Raw genomic sequence first — 22,570 nt, forward strand, 5'->3', positions numbered from 1 at the left:
CCCCAGAGCAAGTGATCCAAGAGAGAGAGCAAGGTGGGAGCCATGATGCCTTGTGTGACCTACCTTGGAATTCACCTACCATCATTTCCCTCACATGCTGTTCATTAGAAACCAGTCACTAAGTATGGCAGACACTTGGGGGAGGGGAACCAGGCTCCACTTCTTAGAGGAGTATGAAAAACATTGTGGTCCTATTTTAAAACCACCTCGACCCCCTGTTTACGGATGGGGCAGTTGAGATGCATGGTCCTTATTGGCTCAAGGTCACCAAGTTACTAGGATAACCCTAGATGCCAGGTGGCAGGCTGTTTTACTTTCCCTCCGCTGTGCCATCCACACACAAAGCAAAACAGAAACCCCCCCATTCCTGAATCACTGCACCCAAATTCAAAATCTCCCTCTTTAAAATGGCCAAGATCGTCTAAAAGCAGTAGTGGGGTTTATGTTTGGAAATGGATGAAATGGACATTAGACTGGAAGGTAGGAGTCAGCTATCCTCTGAATCTGCTCTGTGACTTTGCAAAGAAAACACTTCTCTTGGGGATGGTTTCCTCCTTTGTAAAACAAAATGGGTTAGCTAAATGGTTTCCAAACTTAGTTGCCTATCAAGTCCTCGGGGGAATGAAAAACTCACTGGCCTTGTAATCTCCAGGAACCTTTTTTTTTTCTTCTTTTTTTGAGAGAAAGAGAGAGAGAGAGAAAGAGAGGGAGAGAAAGAGCACACATGCATGTGTATGCATGTGTGTGTGTGGGGGTTAGGGACAGAGCGAGGGGGAGAGAGAGAATCTTAAGCAGGCTACATGCCCAGCACAGAGCCCAATGCGGGGCTCGATCTTATGACCCTGAGATCATGACCTGAGCCAAAATCAAGAGTTGGACACTTAACTGACTGAGCCACCCAGGTCCCCAATAATCTCTAGGACTCTTTATAATTAAAAGGTCCTTGGGAGTCAGATGGACAGTTAGCATACGCATATGCTCGGCTAGATTACTTCTCATGCTTCCAGCTCCAACATTATTTGAACGCCTCCCTCTGACTGCATGTGCCCAGGAAAATCAATGGTGCTCAAGCCTGCAGTCATGAGGGAAATGTCAGAAAAATATGATGCCTGGGGCCCCTCCCCAGGCAAAATAAATCAGACATTCTGGGGTAGAGCCCAGGGATCATTATGGCTTTCTTGTTTTCCTTAGTACGTTTTAAATAATTGTGTTTAGCCTTGGTTGCACGTTAGAACCACTTGGGAAGTTTTAAAAAAGACCACTGCCCAGGTAGGTGGTCTCCCAACCAATTAAATCAGAATCTTGTGGGCGGAGCCAAGCATCTGTATTTTGTAAAGTTCCCAGGTGGTTAGAAGGGATAGCCTCATTGACCTGTGTTTGCCTCACTGGAGACAATACCAATGCTACCTCACCCATAAAAGATTATGCATGAGTTCAACTATAGTTCAATTTAAAATAAAAATTAAAAAAAGATTATTCAGAAGAGAAATTATTCCGAAATCTCAGGTGCCACAGTACTCTAAGAAATAATGCATTTGCAATGGAAGACATTAAACTGAAATGGAAGTGAGTTCCCTTTCTGGCAATATGGCAGATGAAATAATTTCAGTCATCCTCCCACGATAGCCCATCTCTAAACATTGGTCAAAATGCAATAAACACCCACTGAAATGAGCTCATGAGACAGTCAGGACAGGCCCCCGGTGCCAGAAGCAAGAGGGAAATGGCAGTTAGTATGGTGAGCAAGTAAGCTGAGACGGAGCTGGCCTTGGGCAGGTTGTTGGCCTTGACATTCACACGGGAAGGAGACTGTGGCTTGAGCCCACTCAAAGTGAGAAGGTGGTACTGATATCCCCACATTACGCTGGAACCCTCAAAAGTATGAATCACTTTAGAAATAATTCACTGGGAAAAAAACCCTAGGGGCACAGGAAGATAAGAAAATTTCACTGTCTTGGCATGATTTAAACATGGAGAAAGAAGTCTTCACTGAGAATTTGGGACTACAGCCCAGCCTTCACGTCAGTTTGGGGCTGGAATTTACCCTACCTGTATGATCCCCGAATCAGGAACCCCAAAACTGAGAAGCGAAGATAAGACCCTACTCCAAACTACAAAATATACGTGCATATAATCGACCATGACCAAGGAACCTCAGGAAACAGAACTATCAGAGAGACTGTAAAGTACATAAGTTTAAAATTATGAAAGACATAAAAGAACATTTGGACCATGAGAAAATAACAGTATTTTAAAAAGGTAGATTTGAAAGAGAACTAAATAGAACCTTTGGAAATGACATATATAGTCACTGAAATGAAAAGCTCGGTGGGTGAGTTACACTGCGGATTCGCCATCGCTGAAGAAAAAAACAGAGAAATTGTCCAGTAAGTATCCCAGAGAGATAAAGTGAAGGAAAGTGTGAGAGAAAGGTTCAGGGTGTTGCCCGGAAAGAGATGGTACATTATACACTTAACACAGGTACCAGAAGGAGAACATAGAGAGAATGTAGGGGACATAGGATTTATACAGACAATGACTGAAAGGTTTGCAAATTTGGTAAGAAAACATGAACCCTGAGATTTTGGAGGTACAATGAATCTTGAACGAGGTAAATAAAAAGACATTCACACCTGAACACAGCACGGTAAGGCCGCAGGGAGCCAAAGACAAAGAGAAAATCTTAAAACCAGAAGGAAAAGCCAGATTACCTACAAAGGAATGACAATGAGACGGACAGCAAACGTCTCAACAATAGATAAACAACAAGATGTGTCTTGAGGGTAAAATAACTTTCAATCTAGATTTTATCCCCAGAGAAATCATCATTCAAGAATGAGAGCGCGCTCAAGCCATTCTATGTTAATGGAGAAAGCAGGTCACTCACATAACCTCCCTGAAAGGAATACTAAAGGGTGCGCTTCAAGGAAAAGGGCTGGTAATTAGAAAAGAGGAATGGTAGGCCAGAAACAAAGGTGAAGAAATTGGTAAACAGGAGCAAATCTACACAAGAACTGCGTAAAACTCAAGTGACAACAGTGATTAAATGTAGGGGTGTTAAAAGCAGGTGAGTCTGCAATAACAAGCAACAGTAACACATCTGAGGACGGACAGAACGGAAGTGGAATCATTCTTAGCTTACCGTATAGTTGTAGTGGGGCTGGATCTCATGTTAAACATTCTAAAATAACCACTAAAAGCAGAGAAGTAGAACTTACAGCTGCTAAATTAAGAGAAAAGGGGAACAAAGAATTCTTGATCGATTTGATAGAAAAGAAGAAAGGAAGTAAACAAAAACTTAAGAGAAAGCAAATAAGCAAAAGGTGCAAAATGAGACTGAACGCATCGATTCCAAACCGTCAGTCAGCAGTAGACCAGTAGGCTGTCTTACCTGGTGCTAGCGGGGGCACCAAGTGCAGCAGCACTTCGGAAAAGTGCTTCGCATTATTTAGTACAGTTTTACGTTCCCGTACCTTATGACACAGTCATCACTCCAAGGAAGATTTCTTGCCCGCATGCACCAGAGGACAAGAATGTTCACTATAGCACTGCTCATAGCAGCAAAAAATGGAAACAACTCAAAGTCCTGTGACCGAAGAATGGACAAAATAAACCGTGGCAGCGGCACACAATAGCGTATCATACAGTCAGAAATACAAATGCAGGGGCGCCTGGGTGGCACAGCGGTTAAGCGTCTGCCTTCGGCTCAGGGTGTGATCCCAGCGTTACGGGATCGAGCCCCACATCAGGCTCCTCCGCTATGAGCCTGCTTCTTCCTCTCCCACTCCCCCTGCTTGTGTTCCCTCTCTCGCTGGCTGTCTCTATCTCTGTCAAATAAATAAATAAAATCTTAAAAAAAAAAAAAAAAAAAGAAATACAAATGCACTACCACCGGGACGCCTGGGTGGCTCAGTGGGTTAAGCGTCTGCCTTCGGCTCAGGTTATGATCTCAGTGTCCTGGGATGGAGCCCCGCAGCGTGCTCCCTGCTCAGAGGGGAGCCTGCTTCTCCCTCTCGCTCTGTGTGCGCATGCTCACGCTCTCTCTCAAATAAATAAGTAAATCTTAAAAAAAAAAAAAAAAGAATGAACGACAACCAGATGTAATAATCTAGCTGAACCTTAACAATATGATGTGGGGCAAAAAATATAAAGCTCAGAAATGTTTCATAATAACTTAAAACAAGTATGTGATGAACATTTGATAAAAATTTTTAAAAAGCGAAAGAATAATAAATGCAAGATTGAGATTAGTGGTTACTTCAGATGGAAGAAAAGATAGGGGAGAAGCATATAGGTAGTTGTACGTCATTGTTAACGGCTTTTGTTCTCTAATTGAATAACAGGTTTATAGGTGTTCATAATATCAAAAAACAAAATAAAATAAGGCCATGAATATACCCAATGATGACAGTGTGTTTAATCCCAGAGATTGTGGTTAATATATTTTTGCACCCCTAAGTTTCATTAAAAACATCACATTAAATGTAAATCAACAAAACTTACTAACCAAATAAGTAAATGAACAAGATCCAGCTACATGCTGTCTATAAGAGACTCACATAAAACTTATAGACATAGAAAGGCTGAAAGTAAAGGATGGAAAAAGATAATGCCAGACAAATGCTAATTAGAAGTTGGAGTAGTTATATTTTTCACAGGCAAAGCAGACTTTAAATCCAAGAGTACTATGGTTAAAGATCATTTGTGTATAGTTGATCCTTGAACCATGCAGGGGTTAGGGATGATGACCCTCTGAGCAGGTGAAAATCTGCGTATGACTTTCAACTCCCCCAAAACTTAACTACCAATAGCTTATCGTGACTGGAAGACATAAAGAGTCAATTAATACATATTTTGTGTATGTATTATATATCACATTCTCACAATAAATAACATAACAATTACATACTTTATACGTTATATGTATTATATACTGTATTCTCACAATAAGGTAAGCTAGAGAAAAGAAAATGTTATTAAGAAAATAGTAAAGAAGAGAAAATATACAGTAATTTCACAGTACTGTACTATCTTTATTGAAAAAAGTATGTATATAAGCAGAACTGCACAGTTCAAACCTGTGTTGTTCAAGGGTCAACTGTATACATTAAAGAAACAATTCACTGGGGAAACAGTATATTTAAGCTTGTATGTACCTAATAACATAGCTTCAAAATACATAAAGCAAAAAGTAAGACAAATAAAATGTAAAAAATAGAAAAATGCACAGCCATAGTAGGAGATATTAACAGCCCTTTTTGACATGCCTTATCACATATTTTTAAAATATAGGAAAAATAAGATTTGAGAGATTTTTAGGAGAAATTGGCAAATGCAATCATATAAGGAGATTTTGATATACGACTATAAAAAGTGATAGATCAAACAAACAAAATATTAGTAAGGCTACAGAAAATCCGGATAACAATTGAGAAGCTTGATCTGATAGATCTATATGGTATGCTACACTTAACAATTGAGGCACACCCATTCTGGTTTTTTTTAAGTAAGCTCTATGTCCAAAATGGGGCTTGAACTCTTGATCCCAAGATCAAGAGTTGCGTGCTCCACCAACTGGGCCAGCCATATGGAATATTCTTTTCAAAGCCACATGGAATATTTATAAAGATTGACCATTTGGCAAAGCAAGGCTCAACAAATAACAAGAATCTGTTTTATACAGACCACCTTCTCTGACCCTAATTCAATTACCCTAGATATAAATAACTAAAAACAAAAACCTTATGTTTAGAAATATAAAGATACACATGTATTGAGCCAAAGAAGAAATCATATTTGAAATCTATTCTTCGCCTGGGATGATAATAAAAATTCTCTATATCTTGTGGAATGTAGCTTGAGTGGTACTCAGAGTGAAATCCATAGTCTTCTATGTCACAATCAGAAAACAGGAGCCTGAAAATTAGTTACTTAAGCCACCAATTTAAAAAAATGTTTAAACAGCAAGAGAATAAACCCAAGAGAGCAGAAGAAAATAATACAAGATATATATTAATAGTATACAATATGTATTATGTTCTTACATGTGGTATATATTCTTTTTTTTTTTAAGATTTTATTTATTTATTTAACAGAGAGAGAGACAGCCAGCAAGAGAGGGAACACAAGCAGGGGGAGTGTGAGAGGAAGAAGCAGGCTCATAGCGGAGGAGCCTGATGTGGGGCTCGATCCCATAACGCCGGGATCACGCCCTGAGCTCAAGGCAGATGCTTAACCGCTGTGCCACCCAGGCACCCCATACATGTGGTATATATTCTTATATATGCTATACGTGCTTTTATTCTTATACACAAGAATATAAGATGTATAATAACATGTAAAAACAAAAATAAAAGCAAAAAAACAGTGTTAACCAAACTAAAAGCTGATTCTCTGAAAACACTAGTAGAAAGAAGAAATATTAGTTAAATAAAGGGAGACCTCTGGCACCACTGATCCAGAAAAGAGAAGACACATACACAATAATAGTAGGAATGAAAAAATGAACATAATGGACAGATACAGAAGAGATTAAAATATATTAAGAGGAAGTTATCGACAGCATTTTGTTAATACATTTGAAAACCTAGCTGTTATGAATAATTTCCTTGAAAAACATAATGCGTAAGAACTGACTCAAGAAGAATATAAAACCTAAAGAGATCCATAGCCACTAAAGAAATGGAATCGGTAGTTAAAAATCAACCTAGGAAATGTTTATCCCATACCCAGACATTTTACCGGAAAGTTCTACCAAACATTCAAGGAACACATAATTCCAATTTTATACACACTGTTCCAGAAAATGAAAAAAGAAGGAACATTTACTAGTTCATTTTATGAGGCCAGTATAACCAGACAAAGGCAATACAAAAAGGGAAAACTGCAGCCAATTTGACTTATGGACATGGATACAATAAATCCTACAATTAAATTAGATGTTGACCTTCATTCATTCATTCATCCTTTCATTTGTTCACATTGAGTGTCAACCATGCGCTAACATGTGCTAATGTGTGGAGGAGGGCAGAGCTTATGGTTGGGTGGAGAGAGGAGGAACAAAGCAGATGATTGCACAGGGTAGGGTACATAGAGGACATCCTGGTAAGATAACAGTGCCTACCAAGGGGGATTTGACCCAGTCAGAGAAAGCTTTCCAGGCACATTAATGGAGTAAGAAATGGTATGGGAAGAATGCTTAGAAAGTTATCACAGGGGCTCAAGTGGGAAATGCAGGATGCAGCAGCAGGGAAGATGAATTTGAGAGAAACGTAGGAAGTGAAACCCACACACCTTCATGACAGATCGCACATAGGAAGACATCAACCTGGAGAAGGGCCAACCTTGTCTCTAGGATGGCTGGGGTTCTGTTGACCCACATAGGGAAACTTAAAGAGAGTTTTAGGTTCAGGGGGAAAACGCATGCATGTGTTTTTGGACATGCATGTTGAGTCCAGGGTACCTCCAGAAAGGTGAAGTGGAGATGGCAAATGGGAAATTAACCAGAGCCTGGAGCTCTGTGGAGAGCTCAGGCCCGAGATTTAAATTGGAGGAGCTTCGGCAAGTAGGTAGTATTTAAACCCATGGTTCCGAGGAGCTCGTCCAGGGAGGGTGTGTAACTGGGGAAGAGAATGAACACAAATATTTAAAGGAAAGGCAGAGGAGGAGTCAGGGTAAAGAGAGAAGGAGTGGCTGCAGAGGTAGGAGGAAAACCAAAAGAATGTGGGCATCAAGGATGCCAAGGGAAGAGTGAGTTACACGAAGGGAGTGTCTAACAGTGTCATGGGCAGTAGAGGGGGTAGCGCACTGACATCGTGCGCTGCTGGAATTCTCCTGACCCGGGGCTGCATTAAGCGAGTGAGCTGGAGAAGAAATGCATAATAAATAATGAGTTACCCCAAATAACATAGTGCAAAAGGGCAGCAAGAGAGAATTTTTTGGGACAGTGAGACTCTTCTGCTTCTTGGATTGGCTATCGTGGAGACAACGCAATCCTATGCATTTGTCAAAAACTCATAGAATGATAGCTCAAGAAGAGTAAATATTATACCATATAAACAAAACATCCACAAGTAAAAACAATGTAGCCACGGAAATATAAGATCATGCTCTGTCTCCACCAGTGACTTTACAATTGCAGTGCTAGCCCGTCAGGGTTTTAATTCAGTTCAGGGTCAGCTTGCGTAGGTCTACAACAGGGAGCAAGGGCACCCACTCTTGCCTTGTGAAGGACAGAATAAATATGCATGCAACAGAGCCAAAGGGCATCAGAGTGAGGGCCAGAGCCCCTCTTAGGAGCTGACTGACTGGTGGGGGTGGGGTCTAGCCTGGTGAGCTTGGCTCCTCTGGGACCCTGATGAAAAAACAAGAGGGTTGGATCGGGAAAGGCCTTTCTACCTCTGATGGTCTGTGGTTCTAGTGCAAAAATCCCAAACAAAATCCAATTAGCTCTGTTGTCTGCATTTTGTTATTGAGAATAGTCATAATAAACAATCACCATAATAACAACTGGCTTCTTCAACCCACAGAGACCCCAGATGATTTGGGAAGCAGCTTGGAGTGACGGGAAAATGCCGGGGTTTGTGGTTTAAAGTTCTAAAGTGCCCTCAAAACAATCATAGTAGGTAATGATTGATAATAAGCACAATCCCCATAGGTTTGCAATAAAAAAGAGACTTTTATATTTACTTACTTCAATCTCTCCTCTCACCCCATCAATCCTGTCAGTGAGGAATTATCCCAAATTTAGGAGGCAGGGAGATGAAGAATCTGGTCATCCAAGGCTTTGGCTAGTGTTGGGCTTTTCCAAATAGTCCACTTTGCCACGACCGCGGTGGGTTCGGTACAGTTCTGGTGTTGAGTGTATTCCATTGTGTCCTAATCCCATGAAAATTAATGGACAAGTGTTAATTGGGCATCAATTCATACTTAACATTAATCTGAGTATTTGATGAACCACAAATTTATGTTGCCCCTCATGCCATATTAACTCAATTTATTGTAATAATTTAAAACAATATGGATAATTGTATCCTTATTGTTTTCAATACCCCATAAATTGAATCCAGTCTGAATCCGACCAGCCTGGAATCTGCTCGGGAAGCGTGCGATGCCTTTGGGAAGCTACAAGCATCGTCTTTTTGGGGTTTTCAGGGCAGGGAGGGAAGAAACCAGTATTTATTAAGCACCTATTGTGTGCCAGGACCTGTGCGGCACCACACTGCTACCAAGGTGGTAGGGGGTGAGTGTGTTTGAAGCCTTCTGCTACCCTCAGCCACCTCCTCAGATTGGGGAGGGGTGTCCTGGGCTATTTCAACCTCATGCATTTTACTATCTCAGCATAATAATAAAAAATATATATATATAACGAGCCGGTTGGAGAGGGGTTTCCTGAAAACAACCACCCTTCCCAGCCATCCCAGAGATGCTTCAAAACTATTTCTCACTATATACAAAAATTTACTTTGAACCCCAATCATTTGACCTTGACCCCTGTAAACCTACTTTATTATATTTTTTAAACTCTGTATGATTAACGCGGAAACCCTTTCTTCGGCACTTTCTCACCGCTGGAATCGCGTCAGTTTCTCAAAGTTCCAAAATAACCTTTCCCCGGCACGGATTCGTACCTCCGCCGGGGAAGGGCGGGGAGCCGCGCAAGACGTGCGGGTGTGGAGCGAGAGCCAGAGAGAACTTCCAGCGCCAAAGGAAAATAAAACTTGTGGCTGCTATTTGTGCGGGAGGGTCTCCTCAATCCTGAAGCTCCCCGATCCTGGGGGGTCTCGTGGCCCGCCGAGGAGCGCCAGGGTTTGGGTTTGATCCCGACGTCCTTGACCTAAATTTCTGCGCGATGGCTGGAAAAAGGGCGCAGAGCTGGGCGGGCGGCTGGTGCCATCCCCGGATCCTGGCGGCCGGGGCCGGCGAACTTGAATGGAGAGGCTGAACTAGAGGGGGTGGGGGGCGTCTTCTCCCCTGCCCAAGCGAGGAGCGGCGGCGAGCTCCCCGCGCCTCCCCCTCCCCCGATCCACCCGCCCCCCGCAGCCCATGTGATCCAAGGAAGTCGGGGTGCGCTCCCCCTCGCCCGGAGTCGGGCCCGCCTAGAGGCGGAGCCCCCTCCGGCCGCGGGGTTCGCGCACCGCCCCCGTGGGTCCGGCCGCGGGGGGCCGAGTGTGCGCGCGCGGGCAGGCGGGGGCCGCACCGGGGTGCGTGACGTCACCGGCATTGGTTACACGACGTTCTAGAACTCCGCCCCACGTGCGCCGGGGAGGAGGGGGAGGAGGGGGAGGAGATGGGGGTGGGGAGGAGGAGGGGGAGAGGTGGGGATGGGCCGGGGGGGCGGGGACGGGGGGGTGTGCGAGCAGCGGGGCTGAGCTAAGCCGAGCCCACGTGTGACGGCTCTCGCCGCTGCCCCGGCTCCGCCGCTCGCGGAGAGATTCGGAGGAGCCCGGGCGGGGGGGAGGAGGAGGGGGAGGAGGGAGCGGGAGATCTCGGGGCTCGGAGCCGGCCGCCGCTCCGCTCCGATCGCTGTGGGGCTCGGTTTTTTGGGGGTGGGGGGGCGGGGGGGCTCAGATATGGAGGCAAATGGGAGCCAAGGCACCTCGGGCAGCGCCAACGACTCCCAGCACGACCCCGGGTAAGTTTCCAGCCGCTGCCCACCGCGCCGCCTCGGGCTCGCTCTCCTTGCAGCGGCGGGGACGGCGGTGCGCGGAGCCGGGCATCTCCCGCGCCCCCCCGCCCCTCCCGCGCGCCCCCCCCGTGGAAGTTACACACCTTTGGATTGCATTTCGCCGTCACCTTCTCCCCCACCCCACCTCCCGGCTCTTGCTCGCTCGCTCCCCCCCGCTTTCCTTTTAGCTTTTGTAAGTTACACGTCAAAATGGCCGATCTGACATCGGTGCTCACTTCTGTTATGTTTTCTCCCTCTAGTAAAATGTTTATCGGTGGACTGAGCTGGCAGACCTCACCAGGTAAGGGAGGGAGGGGGGGACGTCTGGGTCCCCCCCTTCTTGGCTTCTTTATTGCTCTTTGTTATCCGGGTGTAGGAGGGCCCCCCCCGCCATTGGCTCCCCACTTCTCCTGTGCAAGGTTATTTTTTTAAATAGAAATCCTTTCCGAGCCCTCTACGCGACCTCTGTTGCCGAATTTCCCCCGCGTGTGCAAAAAATGCAAAAACAAAACAGAATAACAACAGAAAACTACTTTTGGTTTTTGTCCTTGATCAAAATTTGCATTGCTTTTTTTTTTCCACACCTTCTCCCCCCCCCCATCTCTCTCTTTCTCTCTCTACAGATAGCCTTAGAGACTATTTTAGCAAATTTGGAGAAATTAGAGAATGTATGGTCATGAGAGATCCCACTACGAAACGCTCCAGGTAAACCATTCCCTTCTGGATTTTGTCTTTATTTTAGAACAAAGTTTAAGTGTTATTTTTGGAGGTGTCTTCGGAAGTAGCTAAGCGGATTTAGAATGGGGCTCAGGCATGTGGCTGGTTTCGAACGTCGCTGTATTCCACCCCCCACCCCCGCCCCCATAACCCGAAAGGTTATTGTTAATTGGGGCTGAACTCTGGATTCAGAGATGTCCAGCTCTCTGCTTTAAGTCCTTTTCCCGTCGCTTCTTTTTCTCCTGTTTAAAATGACATTCAGCTTCATTCACTTTCTACATAGTTTTTTTTTTTTTTTAATGTATGCTTTCCCCACACTCCCAGCTCCCCAAACTCTTCAGCCCCTTTTAGAAAGCTGGATCAATCTCTTCTGAGCGCCGGGTTTTCTTCGGAATAAAACAAAGCGTTAAGAAAGGGAAGGGGAGGAGGAGAGGAGACTGAGGTGGCGAAAGAGTGGAGACACCAGCATTTTCCAAGTTACCTCCACCCGCCCTGCCCCCGTTCCACTTCCCCCGTTAACCTTGATGTGTTTTCTTGCGAGGCGGAGGGGGTTTGGGGGAGGGCCGTGGGCAGCGGGGGTGCGAGGGGGCAACTTTGGCTCTCTCCATTCTGCAGGAGGGCTCACTCCTTGTTGCTTTCAGTGGTGTCACATTTTCTTGTTTGTTTTTCTCCCTCTTTGTCTCATTTCAGAGGCTTCGGTTTCGTCACGTTCGCAGACCCAGCAAGTGTAGATAAAGTATTAGGTCAGCCCCACCATGAGTTAGATTCCAAGACGGTAGGTTGCTTTCTGTCGTTGTTGTTGTTCGCCCCTGTTCAGGACCCATCTGGGCATTGACAGCCCCATTTAAAGGGACAGTGCTTTCTTTTGCTTCTGTGCTGAGAACTGGGTAGTGATAAGCAGGGCTCTCGAGTTGGCTCTAAAGTTTGCTGCCATGGCTGGGTTTGGGGTTTTCTGTTTAGAGCCTGTCCCCCTGCAGCTCCAGATGCTGCGGAGCGTAGGGCTGGGGGAGGGGTCAGCTCAGGGACAGGCTATCTACCAGGCCCAGGGACCATGCAAACAAACTGCACCGCAGAGCAAAGGCAACTTTTCTTTGTCAGCCGAGCACAGCACGCGTTCCCAACTGTGGCTGTGGGAATTGGCTTTTAGAAGGCACAGCCCGGTGCCTGGCCAGCGTAGAGGGACTGGGGACGGGAGGAAGGCGAGGGGGCGCTAATCACAGGTCCAGGCAACAGGTCCCTCCTGGGGCACCTCGGATTTGGAATGCGGTTTGAGAAGGGAAAGAGACCTCCCAGAGGCAAGCTGGGCGTCCAGTGGGTGACTCCAGATGGACTGAAATCTAAGACTGATAAGGCCTTGGGTTTCCAAGTGATTTGGTTTTGCTTTTTTCCCCCAGATCCTTTATTTGGAGCGAGGGTACTTTTATAGCATTAGAAGGTTTCAGACACTCGGGTGAAGAGGGGAAGAGTCTCTAGGTAGAGATTAGAGATGAAGGGAGGAAAGATCCTAGTACAATGGGGGGGGGGGCGGACAGATCCTAGTGTTTTATTTAGACCCCTGTGTTAGCTTTGTAGCTCTCCCCCTTCCCTTTATGCCTGTTAGTATCTCCCCACAGTTTTTATACATCCGCCAAAGCAGGGGCCTGGAGGTGACATTGGGATGCAGTGCTGGGCTGCTTGGGACTGTGGTAGGCGGTGGGGCAAGGCAAAGGATCCCGTTCTAGGCCCAGCTGCCCTTTATGAACTTGGACAAGTTCCCTGCCTTGGGGCCTCAGTTTCCTTTTCTGTAAAATATAGGAGTGGAACAGGGTGATCTTCCAAGCCCCTTTTGGCTTTAACATTGAGGGGAAAGGGGAAAAGGGAAAGAAACCTGGCTACCTTTGGTGCACATGAATTTATTTTGCAAATTCACCCTCTTTCTCTGATCAGAGGTCAGGTGCATGTTCCCTAGCCCCCAAGAGAGGACCTACGGACACTTTAAGTTGCTTTATGAATTGTGCTGGACTTGTCATAGTTTGCAGCCCAGCCTTTTTGCGCTTTTAAATAATTTAATTTTAGGGACAGTCATTTGTAGGGTGATAATGGATATCTGAAGAATTTTTTTTTTTCCCCTTGACTTCTTGGTCAGATGTTTCAAAAAGCTAGCAAAATTAAAGAGGAAATATTTCAAGGCAAATTCAGGAATTTATTATTCACTCCGTCTCCCCACCCTGGGTAGGAGAAATAGTGTGTGGTTTCTATGGTGCCTGGTGGGTCATAGCCCTCGGTATCAGGTGCAAAACGTGCGGTTTTCCCTCCCTAATTGTTTGTGGATATGTTTTGGTCACTATTATTTAGTATAACCTAGCTTTTGACTTTGTTTCAACGTTCAGTGCAGGAGGCAGAAGCGGTTGGTTTATTGACATGGAAACGAGGATCTTGTTTACCGTTACCTTAAAAGCTTTGTTTAGGTAACGGCCATTCACATCCAAAATAGTACCCTAGTCTTTCCCTAGAGGACTTGTAGCTACAGTAAGTAGAGCTGTGCCTAACTAACTAATGTTTTAATTTTTGGTAGTTTTCTTTTTTGTTCGTTTAAAAAAATATAGTTGACAGGGATGTGCAAAAGGTTGGGATTCGCCATACTTACCTTGACCTGTCCTCTGCTTTAGAGATTTCAGCGTGTAAACTTTGCACACCAAAGAACGCGCCTGGTGGTCTGACACGCGGTTATCACAAACCCACCACCCAGGAATTCCGAATTGGCTTCGAGTTTTGTAATTTTAGATATTTTTTGAGTGTTCCGCTCTCTTCAGGGCTTCCTGTCCTCCCCCTGCCCCCGGGCTCCTGGTCTCTCTCCGGACATGTCCCTCACCTTTTACTCCACAAACAAGGTGACTTCTTACTGCAGTTGTGTGCTGGTCAGCTCAAAAGCCGTAGTCTGGGGGAGTGTTTATAAAAAGACGCATCTGTCTTAACGTTTGGTCAACAGAATGGAAAATCCACACCTGTTGTACCTCTCTCGTAGACAGCCCTAGCCAGTGCTGCACACACCTGTAGCTGTGGTAACGTTAATCTTGATGAGAGGGTAGTTTCCTAGATCAGAGATTTTTGTCTATTTTAGTTTTTGAAAAGTAATCCCTCATTTCTCAGGTGATGTTTCAAAAGGTAAAAAAACAAAACAAAAGAAAACATGCTGTGGACTTTTATTAGGTCTTTAAACCACTTTAATAGAAGTGGTAAATCTTTGTTTGTCTTCCCAGCTGGGGTGTCCCAAGGGATGGAGGTCTGGGTGCAGGAACTAGCTGGTGGGCCTTGCCCCCACTCTGTGCTTTGTCCCACAGCCTTCCTCTTTCTGCCACCCCACGGCAGAACCGAAAAGCAGGGTTCAGGTCTGCATTTTAAAAGGGGAAAATTGTATATTATGAAAGTCAGAGCATATAAATAAATTACTTATAGCAATATTCTATGTTGAGTTTTACCCAAAGACTTGTGACATTTAGAAGTCTAATGAAAACCCATAATGGGGATTTTTAAAATGCTTTCCCTCCCCATATTTTCTGCCTAACAACTTCCCCCACCTCGGATCAGCCTATTAGAGTCAAATGCTTCCGTGGGAATTGTTTTGAGTTTTAAAGCCATTCCCCTTTTGAGAGTCATGTGTTCTACGAAGTGTCTGATCTGGGGTAGAGGATGTTTTTCCATTCTGATTGGGGTTGGGGTAGGAAGAATACCCTGATTGTTACAGTAGATTCCGACTTCTTTTTTTCAGTATTTTTTTTTTTTTAACCCTCTCCCCATGATGGCCTTACTATTGTGATTCGCGTTTAGGTTGCTCATAGATTTCTACCCCCTGTGATTTTTAAAATCCAGGTGGTTTTAGCTTATGCGTTTCCTTTTTTTTTTTTTTTTTAAAGATTTTATTTATTTATTCGACAGAGATAGAGACAGCCAGCGAGAGAGGGAACACAAGCAGGGGGAGTGGGAGAGGAAGAAGCAGGCTCATAGCGGAGGAGCCTGATGTGGGGCTCGATCCCATAACGCCGGGATCACGCCCTGAGCCGAAGGCAGACGCTTAACCGCTGTGCCACCCAGGCGCCCCTATGTGTTCCCTTTTATTTTACTTTCTTGTTATTATTTTTAAGAACTGGATTAGGGTCCATAGCTTTTGACACCTGCTTCCTCTTGCGGCCTCACTGCAGGATGAACCGTGTTTTGGGCTAACTCCAGTAACTGTACTTTGGCCGACACGATGTCTATGGGGCAGTTTTTGGATGTTGATGATTTAAAAAAAAGTTGGAATCCCCTTTTCTACCTGCCTTGTTTAGTTTTCGCTGGGGAGAAGATCTCCTCTCCAGTTAACCGACTGCTGGAAAATCCTTACGTTTAATTTTTCAGGTTATGATTTTTTTTTCAGGGATGATGTTCCCATCTTCTCTCCCAGCCATGCATTGCAAATTAGATGCAGGTACCACTCAATGTCCAGCGTCTGTGGAAGAGAAACCTTGCTTAAATAAGAACACGTGAGATCTGATGTATTAAGAATATCACACATTGAAATACGTGGTAGGACATTTTAGAGAGGCTAGCTTTATTTGTTACATTGTGGGAGGGATGAGTAAAGTTTGGATCAAAGTTTAAGGAACTTTTGAGTTGCCTGAGAAGTTACTAAAAGCTGGGTTATAAGCCTGAGAAATGAGTGATTAATAATTAGGTGAGTAATCGTAATTTTTTCTCCCTCTCCTCCAAATACCGGAATTGACTCTTGCTTTCCCATTTTCCCCTCAGATTGACCCCAAAGTTGCATTTCCTCGTCGGGCGCAACCCAAGGTAAGCGGGAGAATCAGTAATAGGATTTTAGCACTCAGAGACGGTTTGCCAAGGATTTCGAATTTCAAACAGAGTACTGGCAATGAAGTGTTGAAACCTGGTGCCTTCAGGTTCCTTCAGGGTATCAGCATGTGGCTGTGAGAGTCCAGGCCAGGCAAGGAGCTCTGCGAGATAACCACGTGCGTCTGCAATTTAGCCATCCCGAGGTGGGTTCTGAGCACCCAACAGGCGGCAGGGGCAAGCCTGATCCCTCGTGGCAGGACAGAGCTCCGTCTGTTGCAATATTTATGCAAATGTTCTATTTATTTTTTAAGCATTGCCAAGATCCTATCAGGAGAACTTGGACATTTCCTTGTGACTGTCTTTTGGAGGGTTCTGTTTGAGGCCCTTACAACTTGGAGTTTATGGAGAGGAATAGAATTTGAGTAAATGCTTGTCTTTTCTTGGAAAAACGACTTCGTAGACCCCTAAAGCCCTGAATCTGAAGCGGAGGCAGTGCTGTCTTGGTTTCAGGTTGGTGGGATCAATCAGGGCACGTTTCAAATCAGCCGTGCCGCCTCTGTATGGTAGTGCCGGGGCCTGGGGGCTGGGGAGAAGCTCTGAGTCTGTTACAAGCTTGGTCGAGTGGCCCTACAAGATTTGCTTAGAGGGTTGAGATCAGCCTTCACTTTTTCAAAGTGTGTGGCTAACACAGTTTTCGCTGAGCCAGCTGTGGGTATGAGAACAGAGCTACCTGGAACCGAAGGTGAAATTTATGGGCTTAAACATGTTAAAATCGCATGTTTTAATTATACTTTTTTCTTCCCTGTGTAATATTGAGAGGTAGACTTTTTCTGTAGCTTGTGGCCTTGGCATTCTTTCAGCGGGGGGCGGGAGGTGAAGCTCGCAATTACAGGTCATAAAGGGAAGGAGCTGTTGCTTTTGCAAATTCCATTTATTTCTTCAAGCATAGTCTCCCACAGGTAAAGGGAGGGATGAAGAACTTTAATGAAGAAAAAGTTGGCCCTTGTGGATGACATTTTGAGAATTTCAGGTCTGGAGGCTGCGGTGTGATCCATCCTTCCTTCCTTTTTTTCCCGTGTCATTTTTCTTTTCCTTTCTTTTCTTTCGAAGGAAACACAAATCTCTTAAGTAAATAGAGCAAAAATACTTTCTTAAGGCATTTCCCCCCCTAATGATTAAGCAAATAATAGGAATCAATGAACCAAAGAGGTTAGATTATTTCTGTACTGAGCACGAACTTTGGGACTGTAAACTGTGTAAAGGTTGCTTTTCAAACTGTGTGCGATCCTTGACATTTCGGAGGCTTTCTAGAATTAGCAGTATTTCCTGGGTTTGGAAGAATTGCTGTTTCTTCCATAAGTGTGAATCTTCAAATTTCCAGGTTAGTCATTTGATCACCCAGAACTAGGATCAGATTACCCTAGAGGGAAACTGGAAAAATCCCTGACTTGGTCAGACCGTGGGTTTGACCTGTTTTCTCTTCCCTCTTGTTGCCCACCCCTCACTCCCTGCCACTTTTTTTCTTTTTTTTTTAAACCAGGAAGACTATATTTCATTTTAACGTACTCTGGCATTTGGTTTTTCAGTGATGCATTCAACTTGAAAACGAAACAGACTCTATTTCTCGAACTTGTCAAAGTATGCACCTCCCCCCACCCCCCATCCCCAACCTGGAGTCTGGGATGTTTTAGGTGGATTGTCAGACTTTTAGATGTGAGCAAATATTATACCAGTTGGGGGAGGACATCTTTCCGTGGAGTTCTAGAGATTGCGTAACAATACCTTGCTTTTTACGACACCCTTTCCCAAGGACTTTCCTATCTGTTATCTCCATCTGCATCTCAGGTCCCAAGACACTGAGCAAACCTCCTCTCCCCGCCTGTTTGTTCCTCTGTAAAAGGCGAGTGATGGGAATAGCTCCCTCCCAAGGTTGCTGTGGAGAGTAAAAGAGCCCAGGACACAGTGAGGGCCTCATCCCTCCTAGTTGTCACTGCTACCGTTATTTTCATTGGTTTAATCGTCTCTCTTAATGATGTTTTCAAGTGCAGCAGCTTGGGTTTGCATCCCAGCTCCTCCCCTCATTTGCTGTGTGGATGTGGGCAAATCGTTTGGTTTCTTGGAACCCTGTATACCCTATCTTACCGAGTTTTTGTGCTGATTAAATAAATTACTAAAGGTAAAGTGCTTAAAAAAAAAAAAGACCTGGTGCGTGATAGTACCAGATGTATTACCTGCTGTTTTTACTGTTAATTTTGTTAGACTCTCGTACCAGTCGCCAAGAGAGTGATCATAGTGACGTTAATTGAATTTATGTGCCAGGCACTGTTGTAGGGTCCTTACGTATATCAACTCATCCAGTCTTCGCCTGTGTCCTGAGAGGTGGGCACTACGATCATGTCCAATCTATAGATGAGAAAACCGAGGCACGCATGGTGAGAAGTGGGATACGGGCAGCCTAGCTCCAGAACTGGGCCCCCGCCCAGTGTGCTATCCTGTGGGGGAGATCTAGGGGTGTGACCTGTCCGTCCGGGCAGAGCACGCAGCTCAGGGTGGTGGTCAGGCTTCGAGCAGCAGAGCCGCAGCCGGCGCGCAGACTTTGGAGTTCCCTGGTTGGGTGGTTCACCCAGCCCCCGTGATGTCATCCCGTGCGGTGACTCTAGCTGGCCGTGCGGAGGGGCACCCCTTCCCAGGGCTCTGGGCTCGCTCAGCTCCAGAGAAGCGGCTGGGGAATTGGCGAGGTGTGTGCTGGTTGGGAGTTGAGGCAAGGTGGGGAGAAAGTGCCTTTCTTGTCAACAGTTATTTTCCGATAGAATTTGAGCCCGGCCATGGGGATTTCAGACTGAAGTTAGTGTTGGAGGCCAAACCCTGGCTGGCGGGGAGACTAGGAGTTCAAGTCAAGCCTTATTTATTTTTTGTTTATCTCCCTTCAATAAAACTTGTGTGTGTGGAGGTGTCGGGGTCCTGGTGCGCGGGGCGCTGCGCCCCCTCCTCGGGGGCTGGGTGAGCAGCTTGTCAGTGATATGTCAGCGCGGGTTTCAGTTCAGATGCTTTCCTCGGCTTTCTGGCTGTCCCTCTTTGCTAGCAGTCGCCGGAGAAATATTCGTGGAGCTGTTAAAACAAGAGTAGTGGAAAGAAGCCATAACTTAATACGAAAGCAAAGCCAAGGCAGGGAGGAGCAGACTTCACGTTAGTACTGTCATAATATTCTTTAATGTATCATATAAAAAAAAATCTGTTTTGACCAGAATTTTAATGAGCGACCCGAAGGAAGGGTTTTGAATCCGGCAGTGCATTCATCCCCTTTGCGATGTAAATGTTCCCATCTCAAGTGAAGTATAATGGGGCTTTATTAACTAGTCGAGGGGCGACTCTTTGGAGACTAGTGGCCGTTAATTAGCGAAGTACATTTTGATCAGAAGACGATGGGTCTGTTCTGTATCTTCCTATTTCGCCGGATGATTATTTCATTTTGTAAAATATGTAAGAGTTTCCTCCCCTCTGTCTTTTAAAAAATTGAAAGGGTCGTGCTATTTCTAAAAAAGATGACTTAATTGGAAGCCGTTGGAGGAACGGGCATGATTGGATCCATCATGTCATATCATTTTGTCAGTCCCTTTGGGCAGAAGCGTCGGCTGCCTGCAAGAGTTCTGCTCACGCTTTGTGGGTTCTTTTTCTTGTGCGGAAAAACCGAGAGGCGGCTGAACCTCTTCGGGCACGGGCGAGTCTGGGGGCAACTCCCCACCGGCCCTGATCATGCTCACGTGTACCAAAGCCTTCTCCGCTCCCCGGTTGCCATTTTCCTCCTTACGTGTTAGAAGCCAGAACCTTATCTGTTGATCCACGGAGATCTCATTTCTTCAGCCTATTTCCAGTTGTCTTCAGTGGCAGCTGGGTGACCGTGGGCACCCCACGTGGGCCCCTCCACACCTCAGGTTCTTCCTCTTTAAAACAGGGGTGTAGTCCCCGGCGTGGAGTGGTTTTCAGCGTGAATGCAGAACTCTTTGCTGGGAGCCTGGCACAAGTTTGTGCCTGCAGGTGTCGTCTGGTATCATTATTATAGAATTACTTACTGTGACTGTCGTTTCTAAGTCATCTCCGTGCCCAACGTGGGGCCCGAACCTGCAACGCCAAGATCCAGAGTCCCGTGCTGTAGTGACAGAGCCAGCCAGGCACCCCGTTATCGAATTATCTTTGTAGAATAAGAAAAGTTACAGTGGAAAATGACCCAAGAAAAATCCTGATCAGAATGTAAGCCCCCTGCTGGCAGGCGCTGTTGATGGCTGACCTCACCGGATGCTTGAGTTGAATCCAGCCCACCTTTTTCAGGGTGGAGGCAGCTGACACGCAGGGAGGTTAGGTTGGCAGCTCCCAGGTCACACCGCTGAGTTGTGGCAAGGTTGCGCGAAGGCCAGGTTTTCCTGCTCCTGTCTCGTCCACTGATGAGGCTTCAGGGCCTGGAAGGTTCTCTGTTACGCATGCATCCGTCCAGATGGGTGCAGCACAGCACGAGCGGTTTACACACGCACCTCCTGTTCCGGGGGAGTGGTTTCTTGGCAGCTTCTCCGGGGCGGGCGAGGGGTGAGTGTTCGGCATCTGGCCTTCCCCTGCTGCTGTGGGTCGGGTCATTCTAGCGTCGTGCCATCTTGGGTGATCTGCAGCTGTCACCTCGCCGGCCACCCTGCCGGTGGGTTTCTGGTTCCCAGTGGGGACGTGGTGGTGTGTCTGCAGCCTTGTCTACAACCACGAGGACCCTGGGGGATTCGTGGCTTAGCTGTTTTCTTGTCGGGGAGCGTGGCTCCTTCCTGCGTTCCGGTCAGCAGCAGGTGTCAGCTCGGGAGGAGGGGCACCTCGTCCTACAAATGTCCTTCCCCGAGATTTTGCCTTTCCTTGCATGCCTTCCTTTCAGTGTTAAGGTCAGTCTGCCGAGAAGCCAGAGCTGCTGTGATCCGTATCAGACGTTTTCGGCAGGCAGGTGAGACCCCTCTGCCCCTCCGAGAAGGGGGGAGGAGGGAGGCACTCTCTGAGGAACCAGCTGACCCTCTTGGGTGCCCCTTGAGGCAGCATCCTTTGTTCCTGTCCTTTCGTATTTTTAAACCTGAACTTTCTCTGGCCGAAAGTCCCAGGAACACGAAAGAGAGATGTAGTTCATCATCTGTGTTCTCTTGTTCGATCTGGTGTGTTCCTTGCACAAGAGCTTGTTTAATTGTTTTTAATTGCTGACTGTATGCAGCCACTTTTGTTGGGGATTCAGGGAACCCTCAGTGCCCACCGAGCAAAGTCTGAACTTCTTAGCCAGCTGGTTAGGGTCCTTCAAGATCTGTACAAGGAGTGTCTTCTTCCAGCTTACTTCTCGACACTTCGGCCTTTTGCTGCCTTGAAACTGCATGTTCCCCCTTCTCTGAATAGCTGCCCTTTTGTGCACCCCTGCATGCCCTGCCCTTTGTTCTCAGGCCTGTGTGCTACCCACTTCTCTTGCAAAGCCCGACTTGGGGTACCTTTTCCACAGAGCTGTTTCTGCTCTCTCTTCGAGAGAGTCCTCCTTTCTCTGGATTTCCATAGCGCTTTACCTTTTCTTCAGTCATGGCAAACTATAATAATGATAACAGTAATAATAAGCTAGCAAATAATAAACAATAATAAATTTGCAGAAAGTTTTTGACACGCTCCTTAGGCATTGTGCTGGGCACGTGTTCATTTATTTATTCACGAAACGTTATTGAGCACCTACTGTGTGCCAAGGCCTGTGTGCGGTCCTGAGGACAGTGTGGAGAATAAGACCACAAAGTCCCTGCCCTCATGGGGCTTTCACTCTAGGGGGGCACACAAGTAGTGAGCAGGTGGACGAGCACGTCACACGCCGCCAGGTGTGCAGGCACAGCAGGGTAAGAGCGAGGGTGGGGTGGGGACAGACTGTTGCTTCCGTGCGTTCAGTTGCCATTCTTGGTACTTGGCAATTACTTACCAGGTTTCTGCTTAGCACCAGCACCTGTGTCAGGCACTTTGTTCTGTGTCGTATGGTTATTTAGGTTCATGCCTTATTGCCTCCCCGGACAATGAATTGTAAGGACACAAACATATTTTATGAATTGCAAAAAAACCCCAAACCTTAGCTTTTACTGCTGCTCGTTGGTGCACCATCGATCTCCGTGTTGGTGGCATGAATGCAAAACGGCAAAGGTGACACGATTCTTGTCTCAAGGGTCTTCACTTCCAGTTGGGAGGAGGGGTGCTACCTGTGGTACAGGAGAGGATGTGAAAAACACAGCAGAGCAGCAAGAACGGTCTTCCGAGGAAGGAAGAGCTAAGATAGCTTCTCAGAGGAGGTGGTCTTTCCCCCAGATCCTGAGGAACAGGAAGGAGGGAAGAATGGCAGGAATG

At 46.0% G+C, this 22,570-nt stretch overlaps 1 protein-coding gene and 1 long non-coding RNA gene across 7 annotated transcripts in view; one reads left to right on the plus strand and one right to left on the minus strand.

Moving 5' to 3' along the window:
- Positions 1–9,937, minus strand: part of LOC103667366 — a 33,698-nt gene extending 23,761 nt beyond the window's left edge. Inside the window, exons 1-2 of one of the 2 annotated variants that reach the window (XR_569756.2) lie at positions 9,568–9,937; positions 8,693–8,877 (exon numbers count right to left, since the gene is read on the minus strand). This is a non-coding gene — a long non-coding RNA (uncharacterized LOC103667366). Of the gene's footprint in view, positions 1–8,692; positions 8,878–9,504 lie in introns of both variants that reach the window. The other variant, XR_569755.2, reaches the window with a different exon arrangement.
- A 504-nt stretch (positions 9,938–10,441) lies between these two features.
- Positions 10,442–22,570, plus strand: part of MSI2 (musashi RNA binding protein 2) — a 387,381-nt gene continuing 375,252 nt past the window's right edge. For 2 of the 5 annotated variants that reach the window (XM_040640879.1, XM_040640881.1), the window contains exons 1-5: positions 10,444–10,633; positions 10,927–10,967; positions 11,290–11,371; positions 12,074–12,158; positions 16,148–16,189. In XM_040640879.1, the coding sequence (XP_040496813.1) occupies positions 10,572–10,633; positions 10,927–10,967; positions 11,290–11,371; positions 12,074–12,158; positions 16,148–16,189 (312 nt within the window). In that variant the 5' untranslated portion in view covers positions 10,444–10,571. Of the gene's footprint in view, positions 10,634–10,926; positions 10,968–11,289; positions 11,372–12,073; positions 12,159–16,147; positions 16,190–22,570 lie in introns of all 5 variants that reach the window. The other 3 variants (XM_040640878.1, XM_040640877.1, XM_040640882.1) reach the window with 3 other exon arrangements.

The sequence above is a fragment of the Ursus maritimus genome, unplaced genomic scaffold (genome assembly GCF_017311325.1).
Source record: "Ursus maritimus isolate PB19 unplaced genomic scaffold, ASM1731132v1 scaffold_24, whole genome shotgun sequence".
NCBI classification, from domain to species: domain Eukaryota; kingdom Metazoa; phylum Chordata; class Mammalia; order Carnivora; family Ursidae; genus Ursus; species Ursus maritimus.